The following is a 17949-nucleotide window of genomic DNA, read 5'->3' as shown; positions in this document are numbered from 1 at the left end:
TCATTTCAACATATTTATTGTTGTCTCACTGTCTTCTGCCTCTTTACATGGAAACACAAGTTAGTGTGTGTTTATCTCAAAGCGGGAGGCATAGAACATTATGTAGGTCCAGTGCAAAAATTAAACAGAAACAAAACCAGAATTTTCAAAAAGGTACAGAAACAAAATGGTTAAGGGAAATATATATTCTTAGACATATATCTATATAATATTTGGTCTTTTATAATCTCAACTACTTTTAAGATTTTACAATGTATAGAAACACAGCTGTCCTGCGTGTCTACAAATAAATTCAATGCCTCTTGCTTTTTCTCGAGGTTGGGTAACATCATAGGTCAGTCTACAGCTCTTACAGTAGCTGTGACTTGTTGGATTAATCTCAATTTTTTGGGAAATATCACTCGTAAGCAGACAATTCTAGTTGTACAGTTGGTGCTATAAAGCAGGAAAATTAATTCAATGTTATTCATCATATTCACTGTCCCTCGCATTCACATCCTCTTTCTTTTTCTCCTCATCATGACCATCATCATCTATAAATTCTCAATCCATAAACACAGTTTGGCACACTCTGTTGAGATACGGGTCCCTTCACTAGCTCTGTTTTTGCATTTTGAATAAATTGCTTCAATCTCAAACCAACTTTTCCACTGTTTTCCAAAATGAAGTTGGTGAGCAAATAATAAGTTTAATTTTCTACTCAGAGCCTCTTTCATGTATTTTAAATCGTGGATTTGGGTTTTACAGCAACATTCAAGGTCCTTCTATTAACTAACACCTTACTCAAGCCACCAACCACCTCCTCCATCTTTCCTTACTTTGCACACTGAACACCTGTTTAACATCTACATCACACACTCCCACACATAAACTATCCTGAGAACTGCACAGTTCATCCACAGTCTTCTGCTCATAAGCAGGCTGGAAAATAACAGTTGCAACACTTAAAATGAAACTATGTAACTTATAAAAGAAGAAATTACACATTCTTCCTCTAACAAATTTCAAGTCTGTGTTTTAGCATTCAGTATTAACTGCCAACAAAAGTTACATAGTCTCGCTTTAACTGAACATCGCTAACATTTTTCACAGCAACTAATTTGAATTGCTTTGTATTAGCATTTTTCTGCATCATCCTTCATCCCTCTTCACCAATCAGCAAAACCAGGATTGGACCAATTCTGTGGTCTGTTTTCAAGGCTCTTGATTTGATCATCATGCTAAAGTGTCTGATGCAATAAACAGTAGATGGCTAATGCTATGATAATTTCCTGTATCCGTGTGGGCTACTTTGCATCTTTCAACCACACTCTCTTATCTAATGATGTGATTGAATAAAATAAAATAAAAATAATCTCCCACTCTTGCCTGACAACCCCCAGCCAATCTGATGACTACTAAAGAAATAAAACTCTTCCTGAATTGGCTGAAGGGTACTTCAGTAGAGCTGGGGGTGGATGGGGAGACTTGACGAGACAGAGGAAAGCTACAGAGAGAATAAGACGTGGGAACAAAAAGCTGGAGAACGGTGAGAGATGCTCTTGAGAGATAAAGATGGGTGGAGGAGAGAGTTGAGCAGAGGGAATGAAAGGCAAGAAGAGCTGTGTTGACAAAGTGAGAGAGAGAGAGTTGGAGATGTGAGTCACAGTGAGCCTGAAACAGAATCTAGCAGTGGAAGGTGTAGGCGGAAGTGCGCTGATCTCTCTCTCTCGTTAGTGATACAGCTCCCGTCAAATGTTCAGCACATGGAGATGAAGTGCAGGAGCAGACAGAGGAGTTTGTTTCTAATAATCTGCAAAAATATCCTCATTGTGTCTCAAAACTGTAGGTTTATATGACAAATACATTAACCTAAGTATAAATCACATCGTTAGGTGTGACACAGGGGCTAGTCAGCTTGTAGCAGAACTCCTGTCTGTGCTGTTTCTTGAAGAAAGATGAAGAATAATGCAGACAAAACATTGATAATGAGTTGTCAAATATACAAGATAGGTATTGGGCACATTTCGAATAATGATTTAGAGAGAAAAAACCTTTTCTTTCCAATACAAACAACATAATCTTTGCAGTGAGCTCCAATGGACAGCAATCTTATTTCATAAACTCCCATCTGTCAATCATCACAAGACTGATTTCATAAAATGGCCAAAATCCAAAAATCCATCTCTTTTGATAACATTTGTCACTATGATAAAACTGCATAACAATAAAAAGCAGAGAAATAAAACCAAACCTTCATACACATTCTGACTTTGTAATGCAATCAGGTGTCAACTGGAAAACTAACAAGGATTAAATCAAATGGACCATCCCAAAAGAGAAACAGAGCTAATTTGTTAACAGGAATTAAGTATTTGTGTTAACTAGTGAGTTGAATAGAGTGCAGCAAATAGTGACTAGTAACTGTGCACTGTTACTGTACATTATCCTTGCTAATGCGTGGTAGAGCTGAGCAGATGCTGGAACCACTGTGGTAGCAAGGACTATCTTCGGTCTGGTCTCTTGTTCTATCTGGACTATAATGGCCAGGGGTCTTGCCCAGGATCCCAGCCAAACCTGCCAGTGCTTTGTCAGCAACTGCTCAATAGCAGACTGAACCTGACCAAAGCTAACCACAAGCTAAAACAGTGCCTGGGTCTAAATATGACATGTCCTGTCCTAGACAGGAGATACAATTCACATACTTCTAAGTACCTTTAAGCAATGGGTTCAAATTAAAAGAATGAAAATGTATACGTCAATTTTGACCAAACCTTTTTACTAGCAGTTGCTATCAGCTGCTCATGGATCCAAAATATGTTTTGAATTAATGTATTTTACATTTTTGACCAATTTAATATATTTTGAATCATATCTCAAAATTCATATCTAAATAGTACAGTATGTGAAATGTAGTTCTGTGCTATATGGCTTCTTTTGTGTCAGAAGTCTGTCCAGCTAAGCAACTGTGTATTAAGAGTAAAGGTGACACATTTTGGTGCTGCTAGCTAAACTTTTCTGTCAGCTTAGCTACATGTTAGCAAGAAACTCGTGGTTCTAAAATGTTAGCATGTGTTAGGTAACACGCAACTCTGCGTCTGTTAGCCTGTCAGCATTAGTTTACAATGCACTGAAGCAATGTTAACTAGCTAACTGGTCCGGCATTTCAGTGAGAAATACTGTCTAACCAACTGAAACTAATTTGGTAACAACTTAGCAGTAAGACAGTTATCAGAAAGATCTGTTTCCAGTTTAAAATATTCTCACAGAACCAGCTGTAATATTTCTATGTCCATAATAAAAACAAAAAAACAGTAACACTGAATATAAAACATTTGGCGCAATTTTTGATAGCCACAAAATTCAAGAGTAAATACAATATATAGAATGTAACATAAAACATAATAAATTTAGCAGTTTGAGCAAAATATGATGAAGAAAAAATGGATCTTAAAATAAATTGAAAATTCACATTTCAAGGTAAAAAACAAATACTTCGTCACTTTTACCAAACCTACAGTAACACTGTCTAAAGCATGTGGGCTATTAAATATCTGAAAGCTAGCAACAGTAAATTACATATATTTTGTAGCTATTTAGCAACAAACATCAGACCTGAGAGCTTTTTCAGATCCTCAGTGTGTCTGATGTGTTGGGTTTGTTGTCGTCTATCAAAAAGTGAATCATAATATACATTGAACTCTGTAAGGTTAGCGAATTTAGATGATTAAATAAAGAAAAATCTTTACAAATGGTCAGTTGTGATTTGTGAAATATCTCAAGAAAGCCAATATATCAAAGCCTTGATCTTTGGTTTCTTGCTTTGAAGCCCATTGTGTCAATTGCAGAAATATCAGGAAAGAAACAGAGTAAGTATTATACAACAGGGCCTTTTCACTTTTTTTCAACCCAGCACACCATTTCACCAAGAATATCAATCAAAAACCCATGTTGGGTAGTGTAAGAAATACTGATCTAAAGCTAAAGGCTTGCAGTAATCTCTTCAATACTGACTACAGAATGGCTTTAAATGTTTCCCAAAGCATAAAAATGATCTCAAAGTCGGATATATTACAGAAACATGTACAAGGTGGCCATTGTGCAAAGAGATTGACTTATACATGTTAGGGGAAAATCAACCACACAGCAGAATTAACACGATACATCACTTGACCTTGAACATTTCAGCCAGGTCCGTAAAACTGAACAGGAATCCAAATTCCCACATCCATGTTCACAAAGACTGAACTTTCCAAGATCATTTATATCACATGTATGAACTCTGTTTTGGGATGGACTTTCACATTCATAAGCCTATAATTCTGTACACATACATAAAGATGGCTTGTCAATTATAAAATTTTTAGAAAACAGTGCATTTTACAAGATTATATACATCCTTAGCTGTACAAAAAAAGCATTCATAGCCTGTTACTGTGGAGTTTGGTATCTCTACTTGTATACACCATTTTTACTGTGCATTACAATTGCAATTCCTACAGTAAAGTAGAAGGTTATTAAGGTCCTTGTCATGGATCAATACAATTTAAATTACATGATGCAGATCTGGAGTGGAGTGGATACTCAAACTGGGACCTAAGAGCACTGGGGTGGGTATAGTATTAATACTGTGTTAATAAAACCTACTCAACTCATTTTAATACAAACTGTGCAATGAAGCAAATATCCCAACAGATAACTTTTCCTAATTGGCAACTGATTTCAGGCTAAACAGAGAGAAAGGTTGACTTGCTGCTCATGATTAGGGATAGAATTATCTAATAAATAGTCTAGAGATAAGTGAACTATATCTTCACGATGATCTTGCATGTCTTAAGAAATTCAATTCTGACCATTGGTCATATTATAAGATTTGCAGGGATGGGTTATTTACAGTAAAATATAACTGATTAAACCTACGAAGTGTTTAACTGACTCATTTTCACCCTGAAAAAAAGGAAACACTTCTTCCAATAACATTTGATAGTGCATAATATAATAATATATCTAATAATGCTTTATGTAAATGAACAACATAAGGATTCAGTACAGTAATATAATCATTTGAATGGGTCCTTCAATTCCGATTATAGCAGTAATGAGGAAAACTAAACACAACTTAACACTTCTGAGGTATTGGAGACAGACAACAGACATTTTTGGATCTTGAAGTTGATTAAAGAAAATCATGAGGGGTAAAATTAAGAAGGTTTGGACCACATTTCCACCAAAAACCAGTATCTGAAATGCCCAGATGATGTCCATGGAGTCAGCCAGGATGACGAAGCACTTCTGTTCGTCCACTTTTTTGCTCCTTTTCACACAGATGCAGCTTGTATGAAGACACACTAGAGATTACTCCCCTTGTCTGTGCTGGGAGAGTAATGATCCAGATATAATGACTTGGACGCGGTTGATCCAGTAATAAACCACTGACAACACAGCTGAGAGCCAGGCATTGTTATAGCGAATACGAGTGAGCAATCGATCAAAACAAAGCTGAGTGACTGATAAAAGGTAGAGTCACTGAGGTCCTTTAAAAAAAGGAAAAAAGACAAGAATAATTGATCCAGGCAAGATGAACAGTGCTGACAGATGAAGAGAAACAGATCCGGTTTAAGTGTAGGGCAGACTCAGAGATGTTGAACAACAACCTGGCGGTTATTAGAAATCACCACATAATCTACCAGGTAAGTAGGGAGTTCAGATGTGTGAAAATGCTTGAAGATGCTGACACTGCTCGTTGTAGCTTTTAATACTTCCACAGACAGGTGAACTAAAGCTCCTTCTAGCTGAATTTCCAGATGTTTGTGACGCTGTGGCTGAAGGGGTGGTGATGTAGGCTTCAGTAGTCAAGGAAGGAGGGATGGATTCAAGCTCTGCATCTGCATTTCTGATCATCTCCACTGTGGATCCATCTACATTTACATTTACAAACTGATTGACTGAATTAGATGAGAGGCTAGAGTAATGGATCCAGGAGTATGTGTGTGGTGTCAACTATCTATGGAGCTAAATGGCAGAACATCAGTCAAAACAAATATGAAAAGGCATCACCACGCAAACCCCGAATGACAAAAGCAGACATCAGCTGTTGATCCCAGAGTAACAGGTCCACTCGTTACCAGTTGAACAGTGAGTTCTGTCCGAGAGTCATGAAGTAAATCTGACTGCTGCCTCCTGACTGCACTGAGGCAAAGAAGACCTACAACAAGAGAGACGAAGGTTTAGAAACTGTTAAATATTCACAATATTCCCATGAATATAGCTAACTGCAGCTGTGTGTCTGTAAGGTTAGACTATGACACAGAGCAGTAGTGTGGGTGACATTAATCTGACCAGGTCCAGTTACAAGATTTGTTCCAGAGCTTTCAGCCACATATCAGGGCTTTCCTCAGCGGATGGAGTTCTCTCTTGGAGATGGTTCAATTGTCAGCACATGACCTGAACTTTGGTCACATGATAACAGACAGCTCCATCCTCTGAGGAAGAGCACAAGATGTGGCTGAAAGTTCAGGAAGAATTCAAGCACTGCAAATGGTTCATGATTTTTTCAAGGTCAAGAATGAATTAAAAGAAAAAGATATAATTTTCAGTGTAACTACCTAATGCATTAAAAAGAGCTTCAGTATTACACACAGTGTAAAAATACATTATCTACAGGCTTCTGAAGGAAATATCAATGACTTTCCATACATCTGGATGGATTTAAAAAAAAGAAAGTTTTGTTAATTTCTAACTGAACAAGCTACTGCATTGTTTGAAAGTTTATATCAACTATAAACATATATGTTTATTAAAAAGCATGAGAGGAAATGACAATCATGACAACCAATCTGCACTTTTGAAAACTCAGTTGATGAAAATAAAATATATACAGTTCTTAGATTATGTTCTGTATACATCAAACTTTCTGTGAGCACCTGGATGTAGGTGAATTTAAACAGTGGGGAACTGATAATAATACCAGAAGTGGCAAAAGAAGACATAATTTATACCATAACATAAAGAACTAAATAATAATATTCATAACACTTTTTACTGAACATTGCATTTTAATAAATTACATTGCAGTTTTAGGTTGTAGGTGCAGTGTAACCTACCTTGTCATTCCTTTCACACAGGAACTTGAGTTTCTGGGCCTTTTTGTGCATGAAAACGCCCTCCAGGTTCCCTGTGTTGGCAGACCTCAGTTCAATGGCCTTTTCTCCCCAACCCATCACCTGGTTAGACTGGAGGTAGGCTGGAGAGAGAGAGAGGGAACATGTAGATGGGGAAATAGAATTCAATAAGAGATGTGTGTGTGTGTGTGTGTGTGTGTGTGTATGAGTAAACATATTCCCCACAGACACAGACAGTCCTTGCCAGAATAATGACCCATCTACTGGACCCAACACACACATACACACACACACACACACACACACACACACACACACACACACACACACACACACACACACACACACACACACACACACAGAATCACTACCATGTTATTTTTAGTCGACCGTGTCCCAAATCTGTCTGCTGATCTAGAATCAGTAAGTTAAACTGCAGGTCAATGATAGCAGTGACTTTGAGTGAGTAAGATCCAGATGCTCAAATGGTTAACCCTGTATATAATATGCAACTGGACTTTTTGAGAATGTGTTATTGTTATGTGAATAAGTGAACACACATTTCATAAGACACACAGAGTACAAGCAACATAGAGACTCTGAAAAGTTTGCTCCTACTACACCTGAAATGACCATTTATACATCAATGTCTGTGTATGCATTTGTTTTTTAGTGTGGTTGTGCTAGTTTTTTTTATTGGTTAACCTAATTAGTATTTGGTTTTGTTAGTGTTGTGATTGCATGTGTATATAGCATGTAATGTTTGTGTTCCTTGTGTCCCTGTGTGTATGGATGAAACTTACCGACCGATGCAGGCATCTCCCCCCACTGCAGCACTGTATCCTTGGTGATTCGGCCATAGGTGTCGATGTAGACACCCTCGTCTTCGTAGCAAACCAGAACCTCTGTTCCGGCGCTGTTTGGCAAAATAATGATGGCATGGGGACGGATGGAACCCTGGATCTATGAAACAAACACACACATTAAAAACAGATCAAAAAAAGTGTACTTATTCAAAACTTTCAGTGAAAAAATAAAGCAATTTTAATCAAAAATTGTAAAATGAAACTGTTAAATGCGTTTAAATGTTTCAACACTTCCTCGTACATAAGGGTAAATAAATTATTTACCATAAATAATACACAAACTCTGAGATGCATCAACACAATACAATCTCTTTCAACATATTCAGATGTTAGCTAACAATGTACAATTAATGTACTTTCAATTAGTGAAACCAAAAGAGGTTCAATTCTTAGGGCACCACTGTTACAACCTCTCAAATTTAAGGAAGTTGAGGATATAAGGGTGCTGAGAATAATCACAAAATAGAGAAGCATTACGAAAAGTAAGAGAATAAGGGGTAAGGGGGGAGACAGATGAGATTTCCCTGAAATTCATTAAGAAGGAGGTATGACTGCCCAGGCAGAAAGAAAGAGATGGCAAAGATGAGACTTCATCCAAAAAAATGAAGTTTAGGGCCAGTTTTTCCTGATCTTACTGATGCAGGAAGTTCATTGGAACACGCATTTCAGTAACATCTTGCAGGAAGTGACCAAAATCCAAGAACAGTCAAATACTAAGCCTCTCCTACTGCTAATTATTATTAGGAAAATGTTCTTGACAACACAACAGTTCAACCAGTCTTTTACATGAAAACAGTTCTGCAACACTAAATATTTCACCCAGCAACCACTATCTAAACAGGAACTAATGAAGCAGCACTTTTCTGCTGGGGAGCCAGTTCAGCAACATATAAATAAAGAAATCTATTCAGATGTTTAACAACAACTACCATACCACAGGAATTTCACAAATGTATCTGACCTGTTTAGAGACATTCATCAACCCAGTTAAAGACACATTTCTCTAACCAGTTAAGAAACATTTATCTAACTACATCAGACACAATTATCTAACCATATCAAAAATACTCTAATCAGCTCAGAAGTGTAACATGGAACCTGGTCAACAACTTATTTTAACAGTAAAGCAAACCAAAAACATGTATCTAAGAGAAAAAAGAACACAATTGTTGTGTGTAATTATTGTTAACAATTACATGTACCTAGTGAAAATGAAGTCTTCTAAACACAAAGCAAATCTACAGTAACAGAAAAACAGCACTTCAACATCTGCCTACCAAGAAACCATCAACATATTTCTAACAGAAAAAACAACTAGCAGGATCCACACTCTGCAACAGCTCACATCTAACCGACCGGGAACCCCTTCTGCAACAAAGTTTATCCAGGAGAAAGAAAGGTTAGGCAGTTTCAGTGCTGTATTACAATAAAATAGCTTATGTGAGCGTGTTTCATACATTACCAGAGTGTGAGCCACCACAATCCTGAGCATTAAAACAGGCATCCACAGACGCAAAGCAATCTTAATCCTCTGCCTCGGAATCAGCATTGTTACATCGTTTGCAGGCAACAACGAGAGATGCTTGTGTGTGTATGTGTGTGTGAGTGTTTGTATGTGTTTCTTTAAGTGGGCGAGTGGTGCATTTTGAGTGTGATGGTGAGTGCGTGTTGGTGAAGAGATAAATCTAATCAGTGTTGTGAATGAAGGTGTTTTAGTGGTGATGCAGGTGGGTGTGTGTTAGAAGATGCGCACGAGAGGGTGTGTATGTAAATGAGTGTGTATCAGAGTACAGGAAGAAAGCCCGAGAGTGTGAAATGTCCTCAAGAGTGCTCATAGATAGTGAACTATGAGCATGTCTAAGTGTAAGTGAGTAGTTTTAAAAGCACTCTGCAACTGTGTCTGTGTGTGTGTGTGTGTGTGTGAGAGAGAGCGTAGAAAGCTTGGGAGTATGAATAAGAGAGAGAAAAGGAACGACAAGGGAGAGAGCGAGGCTGGAGAGCTGATATGATATTGCAGCAGCAGCAGCAGCAGCAGTATAAGGCACCAGTGTAGTAGGCAGCTGTGTGCAGACTCGCTTAATATACTAGAGGAACAGTGAGGGGAAAAAAAAAAAAGAACAGCAAGAGCAGGAGCAAGAACGGGTCAGGACACACACGCACACGCAGTGAGTTAATGATCGCGAGAGAAGGAGGACAGGATGGATGTATTTTTAGAGCTTATTTCTCTCTTCGCATGCCTGTCTCTTCATCTCTCTCACTCCGAATCCACCTTACTTATAGAAAGTAGCACACAGTAGAGGTAGCTGGGACAGTGTGTGTGTTTGTGTGTGTTTGTGTGTGTGTGAGAGAGAAAGGCGCTGAGAACATGAATGAGAGACAAAGAGCAAGCAAAGTCTGAACATTTAGGATACACTTTTCTGTAACCTACAGGCTGTATGGTCTCCTCACTCCCATCTATCAACCTTCAAGTCACAAAAGTTAATCTGCTTGAGACATTGGTTTGATACTGGACAGTGGGAACAGCACATCTGAGCTGAGCAACAGTATCACAAATTGATAATACTGTACATATTTCAGCTGTGTGCCAGTCTGACAAAGACGAATAAAATCTTTATAAATATCCTTTAAACCACAGAAACTAAAGGAACCATGTTCCTTGATCCAGCCACCCACTTAACACCATATGTATGCACAGTATAGTCCACACAGAGCGTATGAACCTACAAAACAAATAACGTTAGAAATGTTTTAGATAGTGGAGGCAAAAGAAAATGTTTCAAATCTTTAGTTTGAAATACTTTGTCATATCCTGAGCCTCAAAGCTCTCGAGCTCTTGCTAAAAACATTGTGTCAGAATCTGAATGTGAATATGACTCACCAGAGGCTGCAGCAAGCTTTACATGCCCACATACAGCAGTGGAGAAAAAAAAAGATCTGATCTATCTCTAATTGTACCAGCAGTGGGTGATTTATTCACATTTGAAGATACAAATTCATTTGCACAAACCTCCGTGGAAATGTAAAAAGATAAAGATTTACAAACTTCTATGAGTCATTTTAACTCAAAGAAGTCTACATCTTACAAATAAACTCCACAGATATTACTAACATAACCATATTTCATTTCATTTCATCTTAAATGAATGAATTGAAACAGTAATTTACAATAAGTACAAGAGGTATAGGATATTGGGTCCAACTGGAAACATACCAGTACATAATAATATAATTGTAGATTGATTGGGCAGCTCTGCTACATCTCTGCTCCAGATACCGTAGCTATTGTTATGGATCAGGGATCTCAAATTAGTAGAAGCCAGTTAGTCGGCAGGTCCTACTTTTGTGCCCCAATTCATATTCATTTATGCAGCAGCCTAAAACTGTTGGTGTATCACAGCAGAGAGGGCAGCGCTTTCAGATGAAGTTAGGAGGGGCTGATTTGATTTCCCTACACTGATAACATGCCCTACCACAAAAGCTTGGCCATGCACAAGTGATTAACAAATGCCTTCGAGTCTGAAAATGAAAAATATAAAATAGCCTGATTGTGTCTTTATTTGTGTAATTGTTGAGTTAAGTTTCATGTGGCTGTTCATTGAGAAGCATAAAGAGGTAAGAACATGTTGTTACTCTCTGGATTAATGAGTACTCCAGTAATTTAGTATTGTGTTTCCATAAAAATGTTGGACTTGTGAGAAACCTCTAAACCCAAGCTGAGATAACCCTAATGACATCACTATGACATCATCAGTGTTTACTCACTTGACAAAGCTCCTCCAGAGTGACTGAGGACATAATACAACTGTTTAAAACTGTGAAATATCCCTTTAAGCTTTTTCCAAAACAACAAGACACCTACAAACAAGTAAATATTCAACTAAAATAAAAATAAACTCAACCTAAAGCTGTCTTAACACCATTAACTATATTTACTGAAGATCAGAATGTACACAAAAGTGTCTTTTGACCGAGGCATCACTGGATCAATTTCTACAATTTTAACGCAAGTTCAAACACCATATGAGGAATAAAACAAACAATGTCTGAATAGGTCTGTACATGAGTCACCGCATTCTGCCGTCATCCCTACCTGCCCACGGACTGAACAGAGAGAGAGAGAAAGAGAGAGAGAAAGAGAGCGATGAAAGTTTTGTAAATGTAGCAAAGGAGAAGATAAAAATGAGGAGAAAATGAACAAATTAACAATGCCACCATGGATGACAGAGTGGGAGGAGGAAAAGAAGAAAGGGATGAAAGAGGAATAGAGAAGTGTTTGACAGCTATAGACTGAGTGGGAGGAGAGTGGAGAGAGGTGGAGAGAGGAAAACAGGAGAAATAAAGGAGAGCAATGACTGACATTGTAGACTGTGAGTGGGAGGAGGAGGAGGAGGAGGAGGAGAAGTGTGAGAGAGTGAGGTGATATGGTTGAACAGAGCGATAACAGATGATGGACAGAGAGGCAGAATCAAAGTCAAATATATCAGAGAGCTCCAGACAGCAAGTACAGCTACAGTGAGAATAATATATAATAAATGATAATATATCATGTACAACATCAGAGATCTGTTTACTCAAAGATCTCTAAATATCTATCTACTTTATTTCACTGAGAGATAAACTGTCTATATGGGCTTTACATATACAGTTGATATAGATAAAATCTTGCCCTGTTGATTTTGGCATATATCACGATGGTGAAAATTTATTTTGAAATATATTAATTTGAAGTTATAAAACCATAAAAGCTCTAGTCTGATTAAAGTCCAGCAATCTAGTTAAAAATATCATCAGTCTCATGAACTACATTGTCTCAATGGCAAAAAACCTGTTACAATACAAACTGTTCAGTATTAAATAAATAAATAGGATCAATATGAAATAAATAATCACAAGTATAGATAAAAAATATAAATGCATCAATAAACTGTGAAATAATTTGACTATAAAACTCAACTCATCATTATGAAATGTTATTTCACAATTCTTATTTCCATAATAACAGAGCTTTAATGGAGGTTTTTTTATAAATTACAGAAAAATATCCTTTTTCCAAAGCTCTTTCAATTTCATCATGGAATTTTTCCCAATGACGCTTTCATTTCATAATGTCACTTTTCATGACAGTGGAACTCAGCCAATCTCCTGCCTCCAGCCTTCCAGCAGGGTCATTGACTGCCAGCTCGCTATCTGGCTCCTGATGGCCACAACCAAAGAGAAAGACTGTGTGTTTTTGTTCTTCTCAGGGTTGTGTGTCTTTCTCTGTCACAACACCACCATGGTAACTCTGGTTTAACCAGCTAACTGCTGCTGCTGCTGCTGCGACTGTAACACTGTGAGGAGGAGCCTCAATGCAATTTAAACTTACAACTAACTAACAACCAGAGAAATAAATATATAGAGCATATAAAATACATGTGGAGAAGATTCTTACATGCGTAGGCAGGTACAGGTCGTAGGGTGTTCCAGAGTCTACATCGATGGCGTGGAAACCAGACAAGGAGCCATAGATGACCTTTAACCTTTGACCTTCCTCCACCGTCAGGTCAACAGACAGAGGTCTTTGAGGCAGAGACCTGAATGACTGAGTAGACATGTGCACAAAGAAAGAAACACACGCATCACCAAAACAAGTAAGAAGGGATTGTTTTAAAACTTTGATATTTTGATCATTACCTTTAATGATACATGTTCAAAATAAACCGTGACACAAGTGCTCTGTTAATAATAACTGGACAATTGCCATCCTAAGATTGTCATGCTATTACTTCCAAACAAGGTAGTATATTTTTGGCCTTTTCTGAGGAGAGAGAGAGTTAAACTATGTAGTGTGGAAGGAAAAGTAGCTCAGGCCACGGAGGACGTAAAGAAATGGGACACAGCTCTGCTGAGGATCTGTGTGTATGACTCTCATAGCCTGATTGTGTCATGTCTGCGTGTACGTGCAAGTGTTTGGCTGTGGAAGTGACCCTATTAGATTTTTTTGTCTATGTATATAAATGTTTTGTCCTAGATACACAAAGATGTGGTGAGGACAGAAAATTACATGGAGGACAGTGTTATTAACCTGATGGTAGTAATTTAACCGTTTCAGAGATCACAGTCAAGTATGACACTGGAAGAACTGGGATACAAGCTGCGCAGGGTTATTTTCTATCTTCAAAGTCCCATCAAAGACAGACTAACTATCTATTTATATTACTAATTATACAATATAAGATTCAGATCTTTGTATTTAACTCAATATATTCACATTGTCTATCAGGTGTGTGATAAGATATAAAATAAATGTTACCCACCTTGAAGGCCATGAACTTATGGTATGGTTTTGGGGCCCAGGCGTACACCTCTACAGCATTCTTCAAAGCAATAACTAAGAACTTTATCTTCTCGTAACGCACTGAAAAAACAAGACGGACACAATCACAAGTCCATACCTGATTACCCTGAGGTGCACGTAGCTAACATCTACTAAAACAAACTGTGTGGTTTTTTCCTTAGTTTGTAGTGTGAAGAAAATACTGCCATTCAACATGCCCTTCACAGTGTGTACTTACCCACTTTATAGTGTACACAACCCTCCAGATCACCTACTGAGGTCCAACCCTGTCTCTTCTCCACCTCTGGGTCATTATGGAGGATTTTATTCCTTAACCAGGACAAGTAGTAGAGACGGAGCTTGTTCTTTTTACCTACACAGAGAGAGAGATGTAAAGAAGGTGAATCCTGCTTATTATGAAATCAACAATCAATCAATCTGAATGTTCTTGCTGTTTCTAGAGACCGTATGAAGACTACAGTAAGTACAATCTGCATGCATCTTTGTCTGTGTGTGTTGACTTATATACCTTGTAACCCTCAGTACATGTACCTGATATAGTGATGAGAACATTGAGTCCTTCCAGTACATCCATCTGCTGAAACCTTCGTCTGCTGATGAGGGAGTACACCTTCCCCTGACCACTTCGGTCCAGCAGCCACAGACCACTCTCTGTCCCCACCAACAGATTCACACCTACATGGCAAAAGACAAAGAAACCTTACACCCCACAAAAACACATCCCATGTGTCACTTCTCCAATTAAACATTTAAACTCAAACAATATAAAAGTACAAACCCCATAGTCCAGCACAGAGAACCTCAGCGTTGAATTTCTTCTTGTACTTTCGGATTTCTGGAGTGTCGCTCTGTGGTCGAATGTTGGTTGGGTTCACATTCACCACAGAGCCCTTCCTGTGGTTCTCTCTCTTGATTGGCTCACCCTTACTGCCTGCCACATGGAAACAAAACAGAAATAAACATTGTAACAATGGTAACAATGACTGGTGTAGTTAAGCACAGTATCTGATAATGGCAGGATCCCAGCACTAACAGTAAAACTTTCTTCTCTCAGGACTTAATATCATGTAAATGCTTTATACAAAAACATCTAGAGAATATTCCATACACTACTATAGATAAAGTGAAACAAAGTTAAATAATTCTGTCTTTTCAGTAATTTTATGCAAGAGAAGTGTCTTTTTTTACTTAATTAATAGTATGCATGCAGTACTGTATGTTAGTGTGTCTTTTGTGTGTGTGAATGTACTCACTAGGGCTCTGTGGTGGCGATGATATGGGGATCAATCTTGGATCGATGAAGGACAGGAAGGAGGAAGAGGAAGATGTGGAGGTGTTTTTACCAGTTGGACTGCCGACAGCCTGATTAATACAACAAGACAGACGCTTAACATACCTTTTTTTATTGTTTTGGCTCCATGCACAGTGTTACAAATAATATCCATGGCTTTATAGTAAATGTTAAGACACTGGGTGAAAAGCAGGCATTTTCTCTATTTATTCATGGCCAACCTTTTTAACATTTAAAAATATGTGTGGGTCAGTGACCGCATCTTTGCAACTGTATAACATCACCAACAACTCTCAGATTCTCTTTCAACACTTACTGTATTTCACCCTCTAAAATAATTACAACACAAATGCATTATTGGTTCTACATTTCTGTGAGGTTATATGAAACACATGGTTGGCAAGTAAGTACAGTTAAATGAAGATCAGCATTACCACTATTCAGACACATTATATCACTACTAATGAGTAATACAACTAAACTGTGCCACCACCTCTGGTGGACTAATGTGACTATTGCAACTAGTCACAATTTTTATTTCAACAAGTAAAACAATGCGTATAAACAGTGATTTTGTTGATAACATAAATTATTTCTATTTGGATTTAATTCTGCATCAGTGTTAACTTAATAACAAGGAAGAATAAGGTCTGTGTATGGTGTGTGTGTGTGTGTGTGTTCCTACAAGTCTGTCAACCTGCGTCTGTCCGACTTTACATAACTCTTATCATACTCACGTGTAGTTCCTGGTGTGTGGGGGATCGAGGTGCTGTGGGCGATTGTGAGTAACTGAGTTCATGTGTTCGCTGCTGCTGGTCCAGTGCATTATGGGTAGGACTGGATGAGGAGGTTTTCTGCAGCAGGTCTGGCAGTAGATAGGTGTCATCTGAACTAAACTGAGAAATCTGTAGAACAAACACACAGACAAAGAGCCAAGTAAAGGAGACCGTTTTGAATATATATCGTTTTAATCCTGTCACATGTGAGCGGCAGGTCTACACACATCTTCTCCACTTTGACTTGTTGCTGTCATCAAGATGAGAATGACCTACACAGGTTTAAATGCTTATGTCTCTTCCAGTCAGAAGGACAAAGTACATTCCACCATCTACATCAGTCATTTCCATCTATTAGTATGGACATTGCACCCTCTAGCTGTTACACAAGCAAATTCAATCAAAGTGAAAATGAGGAGTGTGGAGGAGAAACGTATGTGTGTGTGTGCGTGTATGTGTGTGTGTGTCTGTGTGTGTGTGTGTGTGTGTGTGTGCGTGTGCGCAGGGGACCTGGTTAAGATTGTGGTGAGGTTGCAGCACGATGCCATCAGGTATTCCTCTGAAGTATTTCCCCTTTCCATTTGACAGGCCAGACCTTGAAACACACAGACAGGTCAAGATTTTAGACCACAGCCTGACTGTAGGCACTGCATTTATTAGTTAGAAACAAGATCGATACATCCTCAAGATCGATGGCAGTGAAAACGAGGCTGATTAACATCCCAGGATCGTTTTACTCTCTCAATAAGCAGACTCAAGTGTATTATATCAAGAGTAATACAATAGAAATCAAAATAAATCCTGGCGTGTTTGCGGGACAGTAAACCATTAACAAGTTTGAACCCTTGCCCAAGCTTAATATTCAAAATACAGATGGTTCAATAAATCCCAAATTAAACCATTAGATTTTAACCCTCCATTTTAATGTGTGCAGTATTTTAAATCTGTCAAAGTGTAGTTGGTTTACTTTGACTGTGGTAGTCAGCAGAAACATTTCAACACACATGCTTTCTCAGTCCATGCCGCAGAATTATAAGTAAGAATCGTGACTCCAATTCCCAGTTTGTTCTTAATATTGGTTTCACAATAGCTACATCCTTAGCGTGCAACAGGTCACGTTTCATAATTCTGTCATTTGGAAAGACTGAAAGAATTGCTTAATACTTTAGCGTGCAGTGGGACATAACTGTTGAAAAGTCCCTGCCATTTCTGATATCATAACAATAATCCCAATGTGATTATTATACTGATGATAGAGATCTCACCTGCTCCTCTCTTCATCATCACTGCTGCCGACTTCATCACTGGAGGAGGAGTATTCTGTGGCCTTGTTGAGCCGGCTGAGAGCAGATTTTACACCCTGAATGATTGGGAGCAAGGAACAATATGAATAAATGAGGTCAGGTGAGTCAGAAGATATAAGAACGACTGGAGGGAGAAGAAAACGAAAACAGACATTTGTTTAATCTGATACAGATGAAAATGATTAAACAAAAGCCACACTAACGCCCACTTCTTAAAATGACACTTGGAATATAGAAGGGAAATTTTGGTAACATTTTTTGATGATATTTCTGCT

At 38.1% G+C, this 17949-nt stretch overlaps 1 protein-coding gene across 2 annotated transcripts in view; it reads right to left on the bottom strand.

The window, feature by feature from the left end:
* Window positions 1–17949, bottom strand: part of si:zfos-2326c3.2 (misshapen-like kinase 1) — a 64326-nt gene continuing 46377 nt past the window's right edge. For both annotated transcript variants that reach the window (XM_044363086.1, XM_044363087.1), the window contains 12 exons: window positions 17636–17730; window positions 16881–16965; window positions 16332–16499; window positions 15557–15665; window positions 15082–15234; window positions 14835–14978; window positions 14521–14655; window positions 14263–14363; window positions 13398–13547; window positions 7904–8063; window positions 7083–7222; window positions 1–6184 (listed from right to left, as the gene is read on the bottom strand). In XM_044363086.1, the coding sequence (XP_044219021.1) occupies window positions 6101–6184; window positions 7083–7222; window positions 7904–8063; window positions 13398–13547; window positions 14263–14363; window positions 14521–14655; window positions 14835–14978; window positions 15082–15234; window positions 15557–15665; window positions 16332–16499; window positions 16881–16965; window positions 17636–17730 (1524 nt within the window). In that variant the 3' untranslated portion in view covers window positions 1–6100. The remainder of the gene's footprint in view (window positions 6185–7082; window positions 7223–7903; window positions 8064–13397; window positions 13548–14262; window positions 14364–14520; window positions 14656–14834; window positions 14979–15081; window positions 15235–15556; window positions 15666–16331; window positions 16500–16880; window positions 16966–17635; window positions 17731–17949) is intronic.

The sequence above is a fragment of the Thunnus albacares genome, chromosome 10, assembly GCF_914725855.1.
Source record: "Thunnus albacares chromosome 10, fThuAlb1.1, whole genome shotgun sequence".
Classification (NCBI taxonomy): domain Eukaryota; kingdom Metazoa; phylum Chordata; class Actinopteri; order Scombriformes; family Scombridae; genus Thunnus; species Thunnus albacares.
This window is presented reverse-complemented; position numbering and strand designations above follow the sequence as displayed.